Raw genomic sequence first — 18,936 nt, forward strand, 5'->3', positions numbered from 1 at the left:
GGGCACTAATAAATGCTCTTAAGTGGAAAAAGGAGAAATCCACAATTTCAAATCCCTTCTCTGTGAAAGAGAAGGGAATGGAATTAATCCTTCCCCTCAGCTGACAAAATTTTCTGAAGACTCACTTATACCTGAAGCAATACAGGTAAAAAATATATCTCTGTAACTTTGAAAAAAAGTTCCTTTTAAGAAATAATATTTTATAGACCTTTTAATACTCTTCAAAGTGGAGAATGTAAGGTATATGTAAAACAGTATATTAGAAGCAAGTGAAAATGAACCACTAGGTTATCTCTTTTCCTGTCTAAAAACAGCTAGCCTAAATTATACACAGAAATAGTTAAACTACACTCAAACTGCATAAAACTATCTAGTAAAGTAGAACCCTGTTTAAAAATTAAAAATAAAATAAAATAAGTAAAATAAAATCCCTTAAGGTTCTCTACCAAACGGTAAAAGGTGAAACAGATCCAATCAACAAACCACCAAAGGACTGAACGGCACAACCCAGGAATACCAGAGAATATGAAAAAGAAAGTCACCAAAAACAGGGGTTTATAAAATATGAACAATTGGTTTCTATTTCCTTTATCCTTTTTCCCAGCAAGATAAACTCAAGAGGACAAAGTCAAATGCATCAAAAAATGTAATTATAAACCTACTAGTGCACAGAAAAAAATAAATTCCTAGTTCATACACATTCTTTATAAGTTTGCTTCTTACTTTTGTATGTATACTTATGATAACTAATTGTATATTATAAAATTAACACCTCAATATATTTCTTTAAATGGCTTGAGTTTAATTACTACACTTACCACCCCATGATTAAGAATATAATTTGGTGCCAACTTTACAGGAACTCAATCTTTACAAAACTTGAAATTACCAAGATGTTAAATGGAAACTTGGCTCTACAGATTTTATAAAGTTCTCTTAAGATGACTAAACAAGCATACTATAAAACAATAAAAAGCCCCCGAACCCACAACTCTGATATTTAGTTATTCTAGCTGTTCATTACACAGACTACCTCAACGAGGCAAGGTACCACAGGTCATATTTTCCTAGTTTCCAAAAAAGCCAATTTCATTTCAGTAAAGGTAAAAATTAGAGTAAAAGGTACAGCATTCTACACACAGTCCCTAGCAATTTAGCAGTCTAATCTGAGTAAAACCTCTTTTTTTCTCTCTTATTTAATAGCTCTGGGAGAAATAAAATCTACCCAGATTCAAAACTGCCACTAAGAAAAGAGTAAAGGCTAACAACAGTCCCTTGAAGCTTTCTTCTAGTGGCTGGGGGAAGAGGGACCACTTCTTTGGCTACCCCAATTTCATCTATTTACACGTTAAAAGGACCATTATCTGTCCTTACACAGACTCTAAACTAGAACATTATAGTAATGTTAATAAAGCAATTTTTTCTTACCCCCAGAATCTACAATAACGTTGGTAGATTTATTTCCAAACACAGATTCAAAGTCAACATTAAGGCCAGCTGAAGGATGTGGCTGTGCAACTGGAGAAGGAGTGAATCCTAAGAAAAACCAAAATGGAAAAAGCTCAATTCCTTAATAATTCTACATCTACAGCTCTTTAATAATGATGACAATAGAATGGAAAAAGCAGTAAATTCCCACAACAAAAAACAAAGCCAACCCTTCAAGCAAAATGCTTCCTAGACTACCACATCTCTTGTGATTACATTTTCCAAAACAAAATCATCCCACTAAGAAAACTAACAAAAGAGCAAGTGAAGTTGAACTACTAGTTTGTTTCATTACAGAAATAACATTTTTTGCTTATTTTTTTACCTTAAACTTGTAAGCTGATGTTAAAAAACCAAACACATCTAAAATTCTAGGATTTTGCATGAAGCCAAATTTAATTTAAGGGATCATTTGGGAATAAAATAAGTATTCTGTGGTGCTTTAAAAAAATATGAGTCTACTTAGTATCCCCCAAGAGTCTTTCTCCCTCTACCTACTCACCTTCCATATTTCTCTCTCCTTCCTTCCTTTCTCCCTTCCTTCCTTCGATGGTTAATCAAAAGCTATATGGTTTAAGTTAATTTGAGAAGTGACAGGATTCTGAAAGTTATAACCCACTAATCCTTATGAGCCCCCCCCTTGTGTCCAGATGTGTTCTGAATATTAAAAAAAAAACAAAAAACAGACTATTTTCAACACCCAACCACCCTCTAGCTTCAACTTAACTACTTCCTAAAGTGGAGCTGACATGTATAATCAAATATACTAATTTACCTAACTGTTCTGAAACACCAGAAAATTTATTCTTTCCTGTCCATGTTACACTGATGGTGGTGGCAATAAGCCAACAGACACCCAGCTCACGTTGCTGAAACCAAACAATGCTGAGTTAAACGTTAAGATTTTCAATTGTGTGAGGTTGTATTTTGTGAGGTGAGGCTCTGAATTTCCAGAGGCTGACAAGAAGAATTAAAATCATCTAAAACCATTAGGGCTGTCACATGACTTGGGGAGCTTTCAATCACTGAGTATATATCCAAGTAGAGAACAGCCTAGCAAGGATCACAAAGAAGGAATTCTTTTGCTTTGTGGAAGGCTGTAATAAATGGCTCCGGAATTCTCTTCCATTTCTAAATTCTATAAAGTCAGAATGTTAAAAATAAAAAAAAAGTCTGGTATCAGAAGATTAACAACTATATCATTAAAGAGAAGTTAAACTTTTGAGCCCTGAACATAGACTCTCTCTCTCTTCCTGTCCCAACTTTCTGCTAAAGGACTTTCAGTCTATAAGAATCTCACTTTGAACTCTTAATGTATACCACCAGGATATAAAGAAGTACAATAATGCTGTACTAAAAGGACTGATCTTAAAGAAAAACAAAAAGTAGGACAAGATTTGGTGAGAAGTTCAAGAAGGTCCTCAAAGCCAGAGAAGCCAGAAAGCAATGACTTATTATTAACAATGACCCACACAAGCTGGTATACATCAATGATACTACTTTAAAAGTAGCATTTTACATCATAGTATGAATATTCTGTAGGGCACAAAATTTTTTAAATGTACAAATTTGATCTTATTCCATAATTATTTAACCCTTTCTTAACTCAAAGACACTGGTCATACAATGAGAATACAAGCACTATCAAAACATAAAATAATTTAGTAAATAAATCTGACCATTCATCAAAAGGCTCCTAGAATTCTATAGATATACTGATTTAACAGCTCTTTGAAGTGTACAAACTGCTTAAGAAATATACCATGGGCTTGACGGTTCTTCTCCTAACTCCTTACAAAAAGAACAGATGTATCTACTCAAGAAAGACAAAAATCTATCATGCTTAATTATATGCCCATGCTGAACCACCACACATAGCATTCTTTAAATCATCCTGGAAATAATATCTGAGCTATGATATCATTAAACTTTAGAAAACACAGGGAACAATAATTTATAAAGTAGGATGGCATACCAATTTCTCTTTTCCCTTGCTATCTTGTCCCAAATTCTTTCTAGAATTTGATTGATATCAGAGATGAGCCTATCCTTTATAATAACACAAAAACAACTTCATTACTTTCTGTAAAGAGAGGAGCCATCTCCTGAGGTCCCTAGGGGCACCAATCTGTGAAATTATATTACTGCCTAAAAGTATAAAAGCTATGAAAAGATATAAAGTAATCCAGAGCTAGTACCTCAAATTTTAAAAGCTTCTACATAGCAGAAGAATAAACTAAAAGGGAAATTCTTAATAAATTATAATAGCTGATTAGATTGTCAACCTTCAATTTTTAAAAGTTACTTAAAGCAAAGTTACAGAATTAATATCACCATTTCAAAAGAGCAGATTTAGGGACCGCCCCCAAAAAAGATGAATAGGCTATCAAAGTTAAGGATAATTTTATGAAATAATCACTACACTGAACTGCCTAACTTTCATTTCACAAAGCCCAATGAAAACTCTGTCACTGAACAGCTCCAGTTCACAGATTAACATTTAGAAACCACTGTACTACAGGGCAAATCTTGAGAGGACAATAGTAAGGTGACGGAAAGGTACAAGATGAAAACGCTTTTGGGACAGAAAGGCAATCCAAACACCTTTGAGAAAAATTGGCTGGGTTGTTTAATAGATTTTGATGGTAGTTCTGTAATAAATAGGCCTCATTCTTTTTTGAGAAAATTACTGCTACTATTTATTAAACATTATGCAAGGGCTTTATAGATAGGTTATTATTTAAACCACACAATAACACTATGAAACAGTTATTATTATCCTCATTTTACAGATGAGGAAACTAAGAGATTAAACAACTTATCCAAGGTACAATAATTAGTAAGTGGCAGAATCAAGACTTAAACCCCAATTTGTTTGATTCCAGAATCTATTAAGGGTTTTTGGTTTATCCTGAGTATTTCATCTTATATAAATTAGTAGGTAGGAAAATTAGTTTTTATTATTATAGCTATAATAATTATATCTATCAGGACTCTTCAAGTTTTATGAACTTCTTGAGCTTTGAAATAGCGAATACTGGGCTAAAAAATAAATAGCCCTTGGCAATTTAAAAATCTATCAGCAATACAAAAACAATGAGTTTTCAAGATTATATCTGATGATTAAATAATTTAGGTAAGAAGTATACTCCAAGTATGAAATGATCTGCATACACAAGATAATTGCTTTTTTTTTTGGCCTCGCCCTGCGGCATGTGGGATTTTAGTTCCCAATCAGGGACTGAACCCTTGCCCCTGCAGTGGGAGCGCAGAGTCTTAACCACTGGACCACCTGGGAAGTCCCCACAAGATAAGTTCCCAATGCAAGTAGTTTTAATGATACTTCTGTGTCAGGCATTGTGCTAGATGTTATACAGGCATATATGTACACCTCATTAACAATCCTGCAAGACATTATAATCCCAATTTTCATAGTCTTAGAAAGGTTAAATCCTTGCTTAAAGTCACACAGGTAAAGGAGTGTAACTGGAATTCACACCCAAGTTCACCGTATTCCAAACATTTTCTTTCTGTTAAATGCCCTCAACAATTCCATTTTTAAACACTTTTAACCATGTCTAATTCTTACTGCCAGTCAAGAACCTCAGTTCTTCAGTTGTGTCAAACCTACTTTTTAATGCCAACTTAACTAAGGTAACAACTCCTATACACAAAAAAATTCAGCTGGATTTTGAGGTCTTATTGCTACTGCACTGGTCTAGACAGAATATATTTGGAAAGATACAGATCAAATTGGTTACACCTCCCTGGAAACTACTTCCCATTTCTATGGCCTTTGCATAGCGCTGGAAAAGTATACTTCTTTCCAGTATAATCTCCCTTCACCTGTGCCACAACTGTTCAAATCAAAATTATCTGCCATTCTATCACTAAGATCTATACACAGAGCTTTAAATTCCATAAGCTTGTAATATTAAAATATTATAAACTCTTCTGAAAATTTGAAAGTTTTGAGAATGAATAAAATCAGGAAGATGACAGGCATCCATTCATAAAACAATCGTGTTTAATCAAGGAAAACAAAATTAAGCAAAAAACTACCTGTTCTTCAAAACCAAGTATTTTTTTTCTTACCAACTCATTTTAAGGAAAACAACAAAAAGAAACCCCTCTTGCATAAATAAACTGATAAATTTTAGAGATTATTGTTACCTACCTCCAAATAAACCAGCTACAGTAGAAGGCTCATGGCACATAAGGGTAGTATTACGATAAGCTTGAGTACCACAAAAAGAATCTGACAAGGCATATAAGGGGGGAAAAGAAAGGACAGGAAAAAAAGAAAAAAGAGAAAGAGAAAAGTGAGAAAGTGAGGAGGAACAGTTAAGAGTGGAATGGAGTAATTAAAAACAAACAGAAACAAATAAAAACAAACAAAAGAAAAAACAGAGGAGTCCAAGCCATTGGTGTTCTTCAAATTACAACTTACTAAAAAAAAGCACTTAAGCCTCCATTGTAAGTACTATATTTAAAAAATATATATAAATAATATTCACAACAAATTTTTAAAAATAACCAATACTGCATTTCTTTAGATAAAGAAATATGAACCAGTTGGCTTTTTAGTCAATACCAACATGTCTTCTAATGTCTTCTTTTGCAGATGAGGAAGCAGGCCTAGACAAGGTCACAAACATGGTAAGGCTGAGACCACAACCCACTCCCCTTGACTTACAAATTTCAGTATTCTTACAGCTTTAATGAGGACAAGCTACAAAGTACACTGAGAATCATATCATCAAATCAAGGTCCTCTCCTGGAAGGGTTGGAAGGTATCTACATGCCTAACTCTGATTGTTCTTGGTTGTTCTTAATCCTATAGAGCAGGGGTTGGCAAACTACAGCCTGGGGCCTATTTTTATATGCCCATGTGAGCTAAAAATGGTTTTTACCTTTTGAAAGGGTTGTTTAAAAAAAAAAAAAGAAAGAAAAAAGAAAAGATGACGACTCAAAGATTTTATGCATCCTATAAAAACCTAAAGCATTTACTATCTGGTTCCTTACACCAGAAGTTTCCTGACCACTGTTCTAGAGCACTATCCAACAGAGCTTTCTAATAACAGAAATGTTTTATAAATCCACACAATATGCAGATATGTGCATATGGTACATTATGGTAGCCACTAGGCACATGTGCCACTGAAGAACGGAAATGTGGCTAGTACAAGTGAGGAAGTAAAATTTTAATTTTATTTAACATTTAATTTTAATTAACCTTTAAATGATGACATGTGGCTAGTGGCTAATTAGACTATACAGTGCCAGGAATGGCACACCTTGGGTGGTCCTCTCATGCTCTTACTACTCTGAGTAAGAAAGTATTGGAATTTTTATTACACAACTCTACTTCTCAGGAACTTTCAACTTGCATTGAAAGACTTATTAAAAAGCCTCTTCTAGGACAGGCATCAACAAACTACAGCGGCTTATCTTTGTAAATAAAGTTTTACTGGAACACATCCAAGCTCATGTGTTTATGTCTTGTCTACAGCTGCTTTCACGCTATAATGTCAAAGTTGAGCAGCTGCGAAAGAGATCGTGTGGCTCACAAGCCAAAAATACTTACAATTTGACCTTTTAAGAAAAAGTTTGCTGACCCCTATTCTAGACTAATGCCTAATGGTTTGACATCAGTGGTTTTTAATTTCCCCTTCTGCACTCATTTTCATTAAAAAAGAAAAGTATTTAACAAGTTTTTTTTCTCTAATGACAAAACTTAGCAGATGTGATTTTTTTTTTTAAAGTATACTTCATACTTTCATTTGTATTATTCTCCATCAGAAAGAGGAAGATAAGGGTTTAAATGAAAGTCTGCACTTCCATAAGGGAAAGAGCGCTGCAGAGCAAAGCTGCTGTCTCCTGATTTAGGCTTTGCTCCCACTAGCTGGGTTATCTTGATTAACTTTTCTAGGACTCAGGTGATGCATCCATAAAATGGTAATAATGTTCTCTTACTACTGTGAGAGTTGAGCTGGACCAAACATTCTCTGCAGGTTTTTGCAAACTCTAAATCACCAATTCTATGATTTTAATTTTCAAATGGACCGACTGACCTTGGAGTATATAGCCATCAACTTTACTAATCCGCTTTGCTTTCTGGTCTTCCTCTTGCCCCAAATCATAGGCCTTAAACTTAAAAAAACATTAGGAATATGACATTTCTAGGATATTCCTCTTATTACAGGCTTTTTTCCTTGAAAAGTCAAAATAATAATTAACTCTCTCACATGACTTTTATATATTTTTACTCTGTTTTTGTTTATATGTGAAATACCTACAACCTTCAGCACTTAAGGTTACTGTCCTCCATTCTGTCCCCCTTCAGGGGATACAGATGTGACATCCTGAAGCCCATGCACTGCTCTGACCTAAAAGATCTAAATATATAGTCCCAAAGCAAAGACGTATCTGTTTCATATCCCCAAATTAAGGCAACTGACTTAAAAAGATACAAACAGCCATATTTACAACATACAGACTATTCATATTCAGTAAATACGAAGAAAAGATAAACCTAAAAAACCACCACCCCAACAGAACACTCCAAAGATAACTCTAGTTACCCCTTATTACCAAGCAAAAAGGCACTCCATTTGACAAATTTCTAGAGCAACAAAATGTATAATTTAGTTTCAATTACTTTTTATATAATTTTTAAATGTACTACAATAAAGGAATTATTGCAACCAAATATTACACTTTAGAACTATTAGACTAGTTGTATAACTGGAGCACGTGCCTTGAAACTTTCTCATATCTCCAACTACTGCTTTCTAGTCACCTTCCATCCTCCCCTCTCTCAGATATATCTAACAGAATATGGCCACATGATCTACCTAGGGTACACAGATGACTTTCTGCATGCTGCTTTAATCAAAGATTTAAATTTGTGTCACCTTACGTTGTTTCTCTGAATTGAATAAAAGCAGTTTTCATCATCTTTTAAGGGGGTTTAGTATCTTTTTAGTAGGATTCAAAAACATTTATTTCAGTTTAGTATGTACTTAAAAACTTATTCTTCCTTGTACAACTTTGGTATGAAATTTTGCCTTTTTACAGATTTTTAGACCACAATTAAGCCTATTCAGTCAAGTTGCTTTTCATTTTCTACTTTTCACCCCAGGCTAACAATGAAATGAGACCCTTAAGATTGGACAGAGGGTATAGTGGGTTTTAGACAATATAAAGTTGTACCATTATTTGAAATTAAAAACGGAGAAAAAAGGAAGATTCAGAAAGCTACTAAGAGTGATAATCACCCTCTTTCTCAAGCAGAGAGGGGAAAATATAAGCACACATAAATACGTAACTAAGTTTAAGAGATGTTACGCCTTCAATCAACTCTCCTAATAACCACCTCTCTGAACTAATAAACAGGATGTAGCATGTGATGCTACAGTATGATAGAGAACAAAACAAAGTCCAATTTCAAAGGAAATTTTCTTTCCTAAAAACTTGCATTAAATAAAATTAGGGATACTGGTGTAAAAAATCTCACTACATTATTGCTCTTTAGTTTACTTAAAAATTTATTATTAAAATACAAAGTAATTATTGCAGTGCTTTAAAAATAATGGATACGTTAAAAAAAATACTTAGGCAGTATAAACATTAATTGGAAAGAAAGGTTAAATGGTACTTTACCAACAAACATTTCATGAGTAGGTGTCCTAGTAGTAAAAGTGGATACATCTGAAGAAATGGGAGGGTGAACATCACCACTACTTTTTGTGAGGAAAGGATTTAAGCTTGGAATGGCATCATCAACAGCATCTACAGTAGCAGAGAAAGGATCTGTGCAGTCCAAGTGCATTATAGCAAAATGAAGAGAGGAAGTAAATTAATTAGTATTGTAATCAGTCAAAAGATGCAAAGTGAAAAGTAGTAGCTATATTATTATTAATCTAAATGCAAATGATCAAATCTAATCACCAAGATAGAAGAAATGCATTTAACATATTTTAAAATGAACCCTCAGAAAAAAATACTTATGTGTCCATAACAACAGTAGCATACGAAGGCTAGATCTGCTTTACATCAGAAAGCCAACAGTCATGTAGTTAAAAAAGAAGATAAGTAAGAACAAAAATGTTTCTATAAAAGAGCCATCTACCCTGAACCGTGTTCCCCACCCAAGGTGGGAGTGTATCAGTTCTGGTGGCATAGCTATGTTTACTCACATAATTGATATAAATAATTCAAATGTGGAATAAGCAGTATTTCAAAAGCCAAAGGGAATTAGGGGTTTCTAACATGTGAATATAAACTCTTGTATGGGTTCAGATGTAGGAAACAAAATAATAAAGACGAAGAAAAGGTCTAATGATGGGAAAGGAATTTTAGAAAAATTAAGAACAGAGACAAAAGACTGGCCATCCCAGTAGACTGGGATTAGCTTTGAAGGCCTAGCTATGAGTTTTAAAGCCTAAATGATTTGGAAGGAATAACAAAAGTATTGTTCCCTACTAGAATGGTACCAAATATGTACTTTATTATCAAATTTAGAATCACATATTTACTATACCTATACCTCATTCAAGATAACTGTCACTGTAATGACTGAAAGCCATTCATCATACCTTAAGTTAATGGGGAGAAGAAAAAATAAAGAGCAGCGAAAATATAGTGTCATAATTTTTTCTCTTATAACACAATTAAAAATGAAAAGATACTCCTGTACTTCCAACCAGCACCTGTTCTTGCCTCTTCTAGTCTAGTTTGTGGTCCTTACTTAAGAATACAGTATTAAGCACTGTATTTTACTCTAAGACTGTATGACAAAACAATAAGGAAGCAATGGCCTAAGGATCAGCTTCTGCAAAACAATATAGGCACACTTTATCCTTAAAGTCAATAAATTCAAAGCTAGTGTTCCACAAATCCTGCAACTGCAACTTTAAAAAGAAAAATATCAAGATAATATTGAGGTCATTGTATGAAGTCCTACAAACATCAAAACTCACTGATGTACTATTCTAACTCAAATGATCATGTTAAACATCTTTCCCACCCCTCCACTTCTCAATAAATGGAAATATGGGGGAAGAGAGTCAGAAAAAATAATTCAGAAATAAAAAGCAGAAAATAGTCAAAAACAAGATTCATTTTTTTGTACTAAAATAAAAATGTAATGATGACCGCTCTAACTCCTTGTTGTATAAGAAAGGATTTGCGTTAAGTTTAGAGTTGACCAGTTTGGTTGAAAGTACTACTTTTAAATATTTGATAGAGGCATGGAGTTTTTAAAGTACATCATACTTTGTTGGACAAGTAACACAAAACTTCTCTCTGGTTTTCCATGCAAAAGAAGTCATGAGAGAAGTCATTCAAAAAGAGTACACATATTTCTACAACAGATCTATTAGGTTCATGAGAAAAGACATGTTTGGAAAAAGTTACTAGTTATCTGCTATTCTATTGATTGACACTTTTTACCTAAGCACTTAATATCAATCATTTCCTATTATATGAAACATCCTAAAGAAGAATATGCAGAAATGCATAAGTGAATCTGTATATTTAGATCAGTCAGACAATAAGAAAAACCAGCTCTTAATCTACCTTGACAAAACACTACTACTATGGGTAGCAGATTAACATCATTTAGATTAGATGACGATTTTTAAATCTAAATGTTAGTCTACTATACCATAAATGATTAATTCAAATTCATTAAAGATAAAAAAAATAGTAATAATGTTCCAGCTATTCCAACTTAAACTGTACTTATCAGACTGGCAACTCTAAAATTCCTTATACTTTTAATAAATACTTTTTTCCATTATTTTTATCATTATTCACTTGAAAGTTTAATTTTATGTTACATTAGAGTCATAGAAAAATAATGCAAAAAATTAAAACAAAAATAGTACCAGTCATATTACAGTCTTGAGGTAAATATTTGATATCTATGTTTATTCACAGAAAATTGAGAGTTTTCATAGTGTTGTGTGTCTCATGCCAGCTGAGACTAAAACAAATTCAACTTCAGAAAGGGTCATTCTTTTTTACCTGAATTAAATTTTGAAATCTTGCTTAAAATATACAACAGTATACTTAACCTGGTAATACTGTATATTTTTAGATTTGCTGTAACTCAAAGTTTTCAAGGTGATGAAAACTGATATCTCAAGATATTAGTATTCAACACCAAGTGCTTGTTTAGATGCCAGACCATTTCTTGAAAAATCAAAGGCTCACTAATAATGCAATGAGAGAAACAGGAGAGCTTGTGTTCTCTCTCTTCAATGTTCATTTTTAGGTGGAACCATAAAATGCCTCTCACATTAAACATACGAACTTTACCTCCTCTTAACTCTAATCACTAACCTAGCTGTGATTGGGAATATACATCGTTTCTGTGGTGCATATAAGAACTAAATTAAATACCAAATCTGTTGTTAACATCCATTTTTAGCAAATGAGAGCAAGGAAAGCATAGAATAAGATTTTAGAATTATCAAAAAAAAAGCATACCTCTGTTTCGTCACATACTATAAAAAGCATGATGTAAAATGCTACATATTTCAAATGTTCAGGTAAATGGTTAACGTCAAAAAAATGCCTTTTAGAATTTACTGTTATGATCAAAGCTTTTTATATATAAGATTTATTTATCTTAGTAACTTTAATTTTAAAAATAAAGTAAGAAGTCTTAATCTGAATGTCATGGGTATGAACAATACAATGACTAAATTAGTAAGTATTCAAAGTTCTTGGCTTAAAATACTCTTCCACTATCCAATTATGCAGAAGTCAAAACTCTGAAATTATCACCAACTCAGAAGCCAAATATCTTTATATGAAATATAAGACAAGATTTCATTCTTCTTAAATTGAGGGGTTTATATAAGATCACTGTCCTTTCCTCGTATATAATTGTAAGCTTTTGGAAAAATAGTAGTCAGTTGCTACTGCCTCTGCTCTCAACTATACTTGATAATACTTTTTTTTTTTAAACAGTTTAACAGTGTCACTTGGACACAGCAAGCCTAATGTTAAAATATGGGGGAAATTTTGATGAAAATAGTACATAAACCAAAATAACCTAAACTATAAAAGGAAATCATGATTAAATGTACTCCCACACTGTATTCACACACAAATTGCCATGGAATATTTCTTCTAACAGAATATAAAACAATTTTTACAGGTTGAAATTACTTAAAATTATTCTCCTACAGTAACAGTCTATCTGCCTTCATATATGAGCTCAATAATTCCAAGCAGAAACTTTGTCATTGTTAGAATTAATTGTACATGGTATCCAGACAAAATAATTTCACAGTTCAGTTTCATTGAAATGTTATATTAGTCCTCATTAAGCCTTCTGTAAAATTTTTCATCTATCTAAAAATACAACTTTTCAGCCTTAATTTTAGAAAAACTGGTTTGTTTTTTTAAAAGGTGAGCAAGCTAAAACTGCTTAAACGGTCATGTTAATCCTACTAATGTTTCCTAAATCAATTCACAATAAGCAGGAAATAAGCATGTAAATTTTGGCAGATTAAAAATCCTAAAATTGTAATGACTGTTAGGATATTAAGAAAATGCTTTCTTAACCTTAATTTGCTGTCTACAGATCATTCAGATAAATAATTCTAAAATATTTACTGACTTTAAAACTAGCTTATCATTTTTAGAAATTACTCCCAGATCTTAAGATTTAGCTAAATTAAACTAGCTTTCAAAATCAATTAGTTTTAAAAATCAAGTTATGGCTCACAAAATTAGTCTAAAAATCTAGTATTTTAGTGTTTCACTATTCCTGTTCCCTGCCCTGTCTTGAACCACAAATAACCTGCCCTCCAAAAAAGAAAACGTCTAATCATTCAACAAATATTTACAAAGTACATGTTATATATCAATAAGTGTTCTAGGCATCAGGGATATATCACTCAACAAAACATTTTGGAGCTCTTCCCTTCACATAGTTTACATTCTATTATATAAAATATAGTCTTAAGAAATAACTATTAAAAAACCCCTAAAAAGTTATTAACTCAAATCAGTGAAATAAAGATGAAAAAGTCGAATACACCATAAAAACTCACTAGAACAATGAATCCTGCTATGGGAAGTAAGCTAGTCAATTCCGATTTTACATGTGACCAACATAAATGTTAAGGTAGCTTGCCATTCTCTAACGGTTCTCTAGACAGTGTCCTTTCTCAGAGTATTTTTCCCTCCCAAATAATTTTTCAGTGTTTATAAAATAATATTGATACTTACATAAAAACAAACAGAAGTACCAAAACCAAACAAAGGAAATGATTTGAAAACATACTAAATGTCTAAGCAAAACTGCTTAAAAACTGACATGGACTAGGCTCATTCCTTCAAAGATGCCAGGTCATGATCATAATATGGTCACCTTAAGATCAAAGAACTACTCAAGGTCAGCAAACTTTCCTGTTGGTACTAGGGGAAAAATTCTTTGAATACCAAAATCTTGCAGGTCTGAATTAAATCAACATTTTAAATACAAGTAGCATAAAGTTTGTCATGACATTCCTGCAGAGAAGCTAGTGCACTGCCTGATAACACCATCCGAATTTTATTAGAACTTTTATTAGATGAGTTTTCCCCTCTGCAAGTAAATTTTTTTTTATATACCAAAGGTAAGATAACCATTACATATTTTTGGGTAATAGAACAGAAATTCAACATTGAAAGAATGATTTCACAACTAAACATACATTTGGTCCTTTTTCATCTTCATTAAACTTCATTTCATAATTTAATTGAACATACATTCCAAAATTGCATTTATAAATGAATGGAAATGTCTTCAAGGGGCAAAACAACTTCACTGTCATATTAATATTTTTCAAGTACTCATGTATCAAGTGTAAGGCAAGTAAACCCCACAGAATGGGGAAGGGAGATGCCTATACAACATACAAAGTAAGTTCATTAATGCTTACCTCCCCATGTACTTGCTACCTGAGAAGCAGCTGACATAGGAAGTACAGATGGGTGAAAAGTTGGCTGTTGCAAATCAAGCAGATCATTTGGTAGCTTTGATGTGCTAGGAAGATATTTTGAAAAGATGCTTTATTTATTAGATAAACTTTGCTACATTAGCCACTCCCCTCATCCACCCCGGTAAATAAAAACATTAAAAAGAAAAGTGAAAAAAGAGTCCCAATAATATAAATCTCCAAAGGAAAAACAGGTGCAACAAGATAACAGTTGCATACCCCTCACGTAACAGCATATTTCTAAGGAGGCCTGGAAAATTATTCAAGTACCATATCTTAAGTTTACATAGGATTCAAATAATAATAGCCCTTCTGGAAAGAATCAATGACCTCCCCAGGAAAAAACTAATTTCTTTATTGAAAAGAACCTAGAACCTAAACAACATAATTTTAAAATATGAAACGTCATGGCAATTAATTTTTTTTGAAAGAAATTTGTTTTCTTAATCTTCAAAAAAACTTCAATTAAATTTGCAACACTAATACTCCTACAAAGTAAAATACCTGTTAACCTTACCTTTATTGCTTCAAATATCAAACAACATACCAACAATACATGGAAAAGCTTATACATGCATATATGATATAAATTTACAACGAAGCCACCCCATTACATAACTCTAGGGGAGTACTACTTACGTAATATATTTCGTGTTACGTGATTAAGGAACAACACAAAAAAAGATCCCAGTTTCCATGAATTGAGGCATTATGTGTATCTCAGCATAGATTATTTTTAACTTACACTTATTCAAAAACAAAAGTTTTGAAGACATATCTTTCAGATGTAAAACGTAGTTTTATAAGTAGATAAATCAAAATACAAATGCATTTAGTGCTTTGGGGAAAAATACAGAATATGCAATAAGCATTCTGTAATAGGCTGTAGGTTTGTCCTCAATTACTGTTAAAAAGGTGAAAATGTTGAGGGTACTAAGTGAAATAAAAAGATTAGTTCTTTATCTAATAATTTGTTTCATCCTCAAACCGTCAACATTCTTTTCCATTTACCCCCATCCCCCCACCCTACTAAGACAGACTTCTTTTTAAGGTCCCTAAGTGAAAAACTTGACACTTAATGGTTCAGTGTTACTGGGGACTAAGGAAGGTATTATACAAAAATCAAAACAAACAAAAAGATAAAGCTGAAAGAGAAACACATAGCTAAATTCAACATCTACTAAGACTTCAGAGAGCAGGTAGCAGCTGAGTTAGTAAAAGTTACACTGAGCTGTGACAGGAGTCGGTAGGTGGAAGGGAAGACCATTTAAGGATGAGTTAATAAAATAAACAGCAACAACAACAAAATCAAAGAAACACAAGCAAACAAAACACCCCATCACTCTCTATGTAGCATTTACCATGCACTAAGCACTGTGTTAAACCCTATACTAGTGATCCTGTGACCCTGGCAGAAATGAAAATTCTTGGGCCTTACCCTGCAGGTGGGGCCCAGAAACCTGTGGTTTAATAAATCCTCCAGGTGATTCTAATGTTAGGTAAAGACTGAGAACCACTGACTTATACCATACATTATCTTGCTTGGAAACTGAGGTTTAAAAAAAAAAAAAGATTAAGAAATAAATAAACCAGGATTCAAACCAGAATCTGAACTTCAAATTTCTCTAAACCACTCTGAGGTAAAACATAGGAGGAATTTAGAAAAATCCAGTTATTCCAATTTGCCTGGAAATATAATATTCCTATTGTTAAGCAGCTTGAAGTTGGGCTGGTAAGCTTCAATACCACAGAAATCTGGCAACTAAACTCTTATTGTGTTCCAGATTACTGAGTTTGAGTTTAACACCAGGGACTAGATATGAAAAACATTTAACATCCAATGAAAGGATATCCTGAAATACATATCATACATACATATCCAAGAGTTATATACAGGGTCTTGAACCATTAGACACTTCACAAATGTGTTTAACTATAGTTAATTTTTTCACAATGAAACGTTTGCCCAGAGATAACCCACCACCTTTCCAACTGGTATACCACCACCTTTCCAATTGGTATAAGTCTATCATTTAGCCATATCCCATTTCTTAAATATTTGAAATATAAAGTCTTTCACTTTATATTTAGCTATTATACCACTACCACCATTTATCACTACCTCCTTTGTGTGAATTTATGATTACAAAATCATGTATCAAACTAAACCTGAAAAACTCTGCAAAATTTCTGTTAGAAGTCTTTAAGCCTAAGTATTCAAAGGTAATCATTAACCACTCCACCTACCTGTTAGAAGAACTAGGGGTAGAAAATATGTCAATGGCTGGTGCAGTCACTATACCCCCTGCTGAGGTGGACACAGGAGAGGCTGCAGTTGTTAAAGAGGTATGAGGTTTCTTTGCAAGTTCTTTTAGGCGCTGTTCCTGTTGAGAAAGGGAACTACCATAAGGAATCCAGAAACCAGATTTGTTTGTATGGCCTCTGAAAAAAAAAAGCATTTTCTAATTTTGTTTTGATAGCAGAAGGGTATTCTCTGTTTTGCCAGTCATTCAATGTCAGGATGAAAAATTAGACTACTGAATGTCACCCCATTTGTACAAATATTTATTAAATACTGTTAGTCTGTACAGAAGTCCCAGTTACTTTATGAACGCCTATACTTGTTTTTCCAAATAAAGAGAATGCACACACCTACCTTTAAAGCTTTTAAACGAGCCTGTTCTTCCTCTAATGCTGCCTGCTTTTCCCTTTCATCCACTTTGGTAAGAGACAGGCCAGTGCTTGCCAGGGAAGAGACTGCATTGGAAAGTGTTGTTGCCCTTGGATAATCAGACAAAGGTAATTTGGTATTTTGCCAAACATTTATTTCACTGGTTATGAAATGGTCTAGCAAGCTAGCCATGGATAGGCACCATAATTATGAACTAAACTTATGGAGTCAAAACCCATACTTCAGATGAAATATTCTACCCACTGACCTAGAGGATTATTAGAAATTAGTTGATCTACACATACATTCATTTATTTTTTTAAAGTAAGTGTTAGACTTTGGAAAGGGTTCACAGTAAAGGTGAGGGACATTGCCTCTTCCAAGCCCCAAGGTAGGGAACCAATGCAATTAGAGAAGAGCTCACATACTTCTAGGAAAACCCTGATGTGTAAAAAGTATTGAATTTCTCATAGAAAATGATCTTCTGCTAATTTACAGCCTGGGTTTGGCAGTACTACTACAGAATACTAAAACATAAGTACCAGCAATAAATAATGTATGTCTAGGTATGTTTCCCTTATAATAACACCCAAAGATGTCATTCCCAGAGGATCCACAGGTTCTCTCAAAGGAAGATCAGTTTCATTCCAGTCACTGGTCCATCTGGCTCCCCCTTTCTGTCTGCTATCCTTTTGCCAAGCTAGAATTTTCTTTTCAAACATATTATATATGCACAATACATCATCCCTTACTGATGGATTCACAGCAAACCACCTCATTTCTCTTATATCAAAACCTTATCCAGATCATAAACCCCAACATTTAATTCCCCAATGTTATTAATCCTAGGCAAAATAAACATGTGTGGTAAAGAATTCTAACAGGAAACTACTCCTCAGTGACTGCTACTAATTTTCCTTTTCTCACACACCAAACACCATTAATTTCTACTCTAAGCACACAAGTGGAAAAACTAAGTTTTATGTAAAATCAATTTTATAAATGAGCCAATATAAAGATATAACTCAGAAGACAAAGGAAGAGTAATACTGCTGTGAAGAAATACAAGAAACCCAGAAAATTTTATGTTAAAAAACATATGAGGTAAATCGGTGTACCTGAGCTACCTGGCTATATTTTTCATTACTTTCTCAAATAATCGGACCTTATAACTTGGCTTATACTTCTAAAAACCTACTAGAAAATCCAAAGAACAAATCTACAATTAAAAAGCATTAAAATCCAGTAATGACATTTTCCTTTACAAATTACTTAAATTTTGTTGCTAAAAAAAAAGTTCTGAAACAACAATCAAAAAGAAGAAGAGTTCTCATCATACTTCATACAAATTTCTTCTTCATACTGCTAAAAGGAAATCTTCATAAGAAAACATGAGAATTACTCAAGTTACTAACCAACACAAAAATCACGTTACAAGGTCAATAAGCGATGATGTATATTACTTTCAATTTGCTGGTCTTGGTCTTGGAAATCAGCTAAAAGTCTAATAGAATGATTAAAATATGTCCACAGTCAACCCCATAAACTGGCATTAGAGAAAGATGATGAAATCTTATGTCAGACATCCTAGGTTTGAGTCCCAGAATTACTACTGCATACTTCACAGGGCTATTGTGAGGGTTAGTCAAATCTGTAAAAAAGGCATCTTGTAATTATAATACACCATATGAACCTATGCATTTCATCTTAAAGAGAAATACTGACACTATGAACACCATTCTAAACCACGTAGTTTTCACTGCCATCATCTTA

General features: G+C 33.2%; 1 protein-coding gene across 12 annotated transcripts in view; it reads right to left on the bottom strand.

Annotated features, from left to right (window-relative positions):
- PICALM (phosphatidylinositol binding clathrin assembly protein) overlaps window positions 1-18,936 on the bottom strand; it is a 107,142-nt gene that overhangs the window by 21,501 nt on the left and 66,705 nt on the right. For 7 of the 12 annotated variants that reach the window (XM_079928294.1, XM_079928292.1, XM_079928293.1 and 4 more), the window contains exons 10-14: window positions 17,149-17,272; window positions 16,740-16,876; window positions 14,436-14,539; window positions 9,154-9,303; window positions 1,429-1,536 (exon numbers count right to left, since the gene is read on the bottom strand). In XM_079928294.1, the coding sequence (XP_079784420.1) occupies window positions 1,429-1,536; window positions 9,154-9,303; window positions 14,436-14,539; window positions 16,740-16,876; window positions 17,149-17,272 (623 nt within the window). Of the gene's footprint in view, window positions 1-1,428; window positions 1,537-5,665; window positions 5,747-9,153; window positions 9,304-14,435; window positions 14,540-16,739; window positions 16,877-17,148; window positions 17,273-18,936 lie in introns of all 12 variants that reach the window. The other 5 variants (XM_079928298.1, XM_079928296.1, XM_079928297.1 and 2 more) reach the window with 2 other exon arrangements.

This window comes from Stenella coeruleoalba, assembly GCF_951394435.1.
Source record: "Stenella coeruleoalba genome assembly, chromosome: 8".
NCBI lineage: Eukaryota > Metazoa > Chordata > Mammalia > Artiodactyla > Delphinidae > Stenella > Stenella coeruleoalba.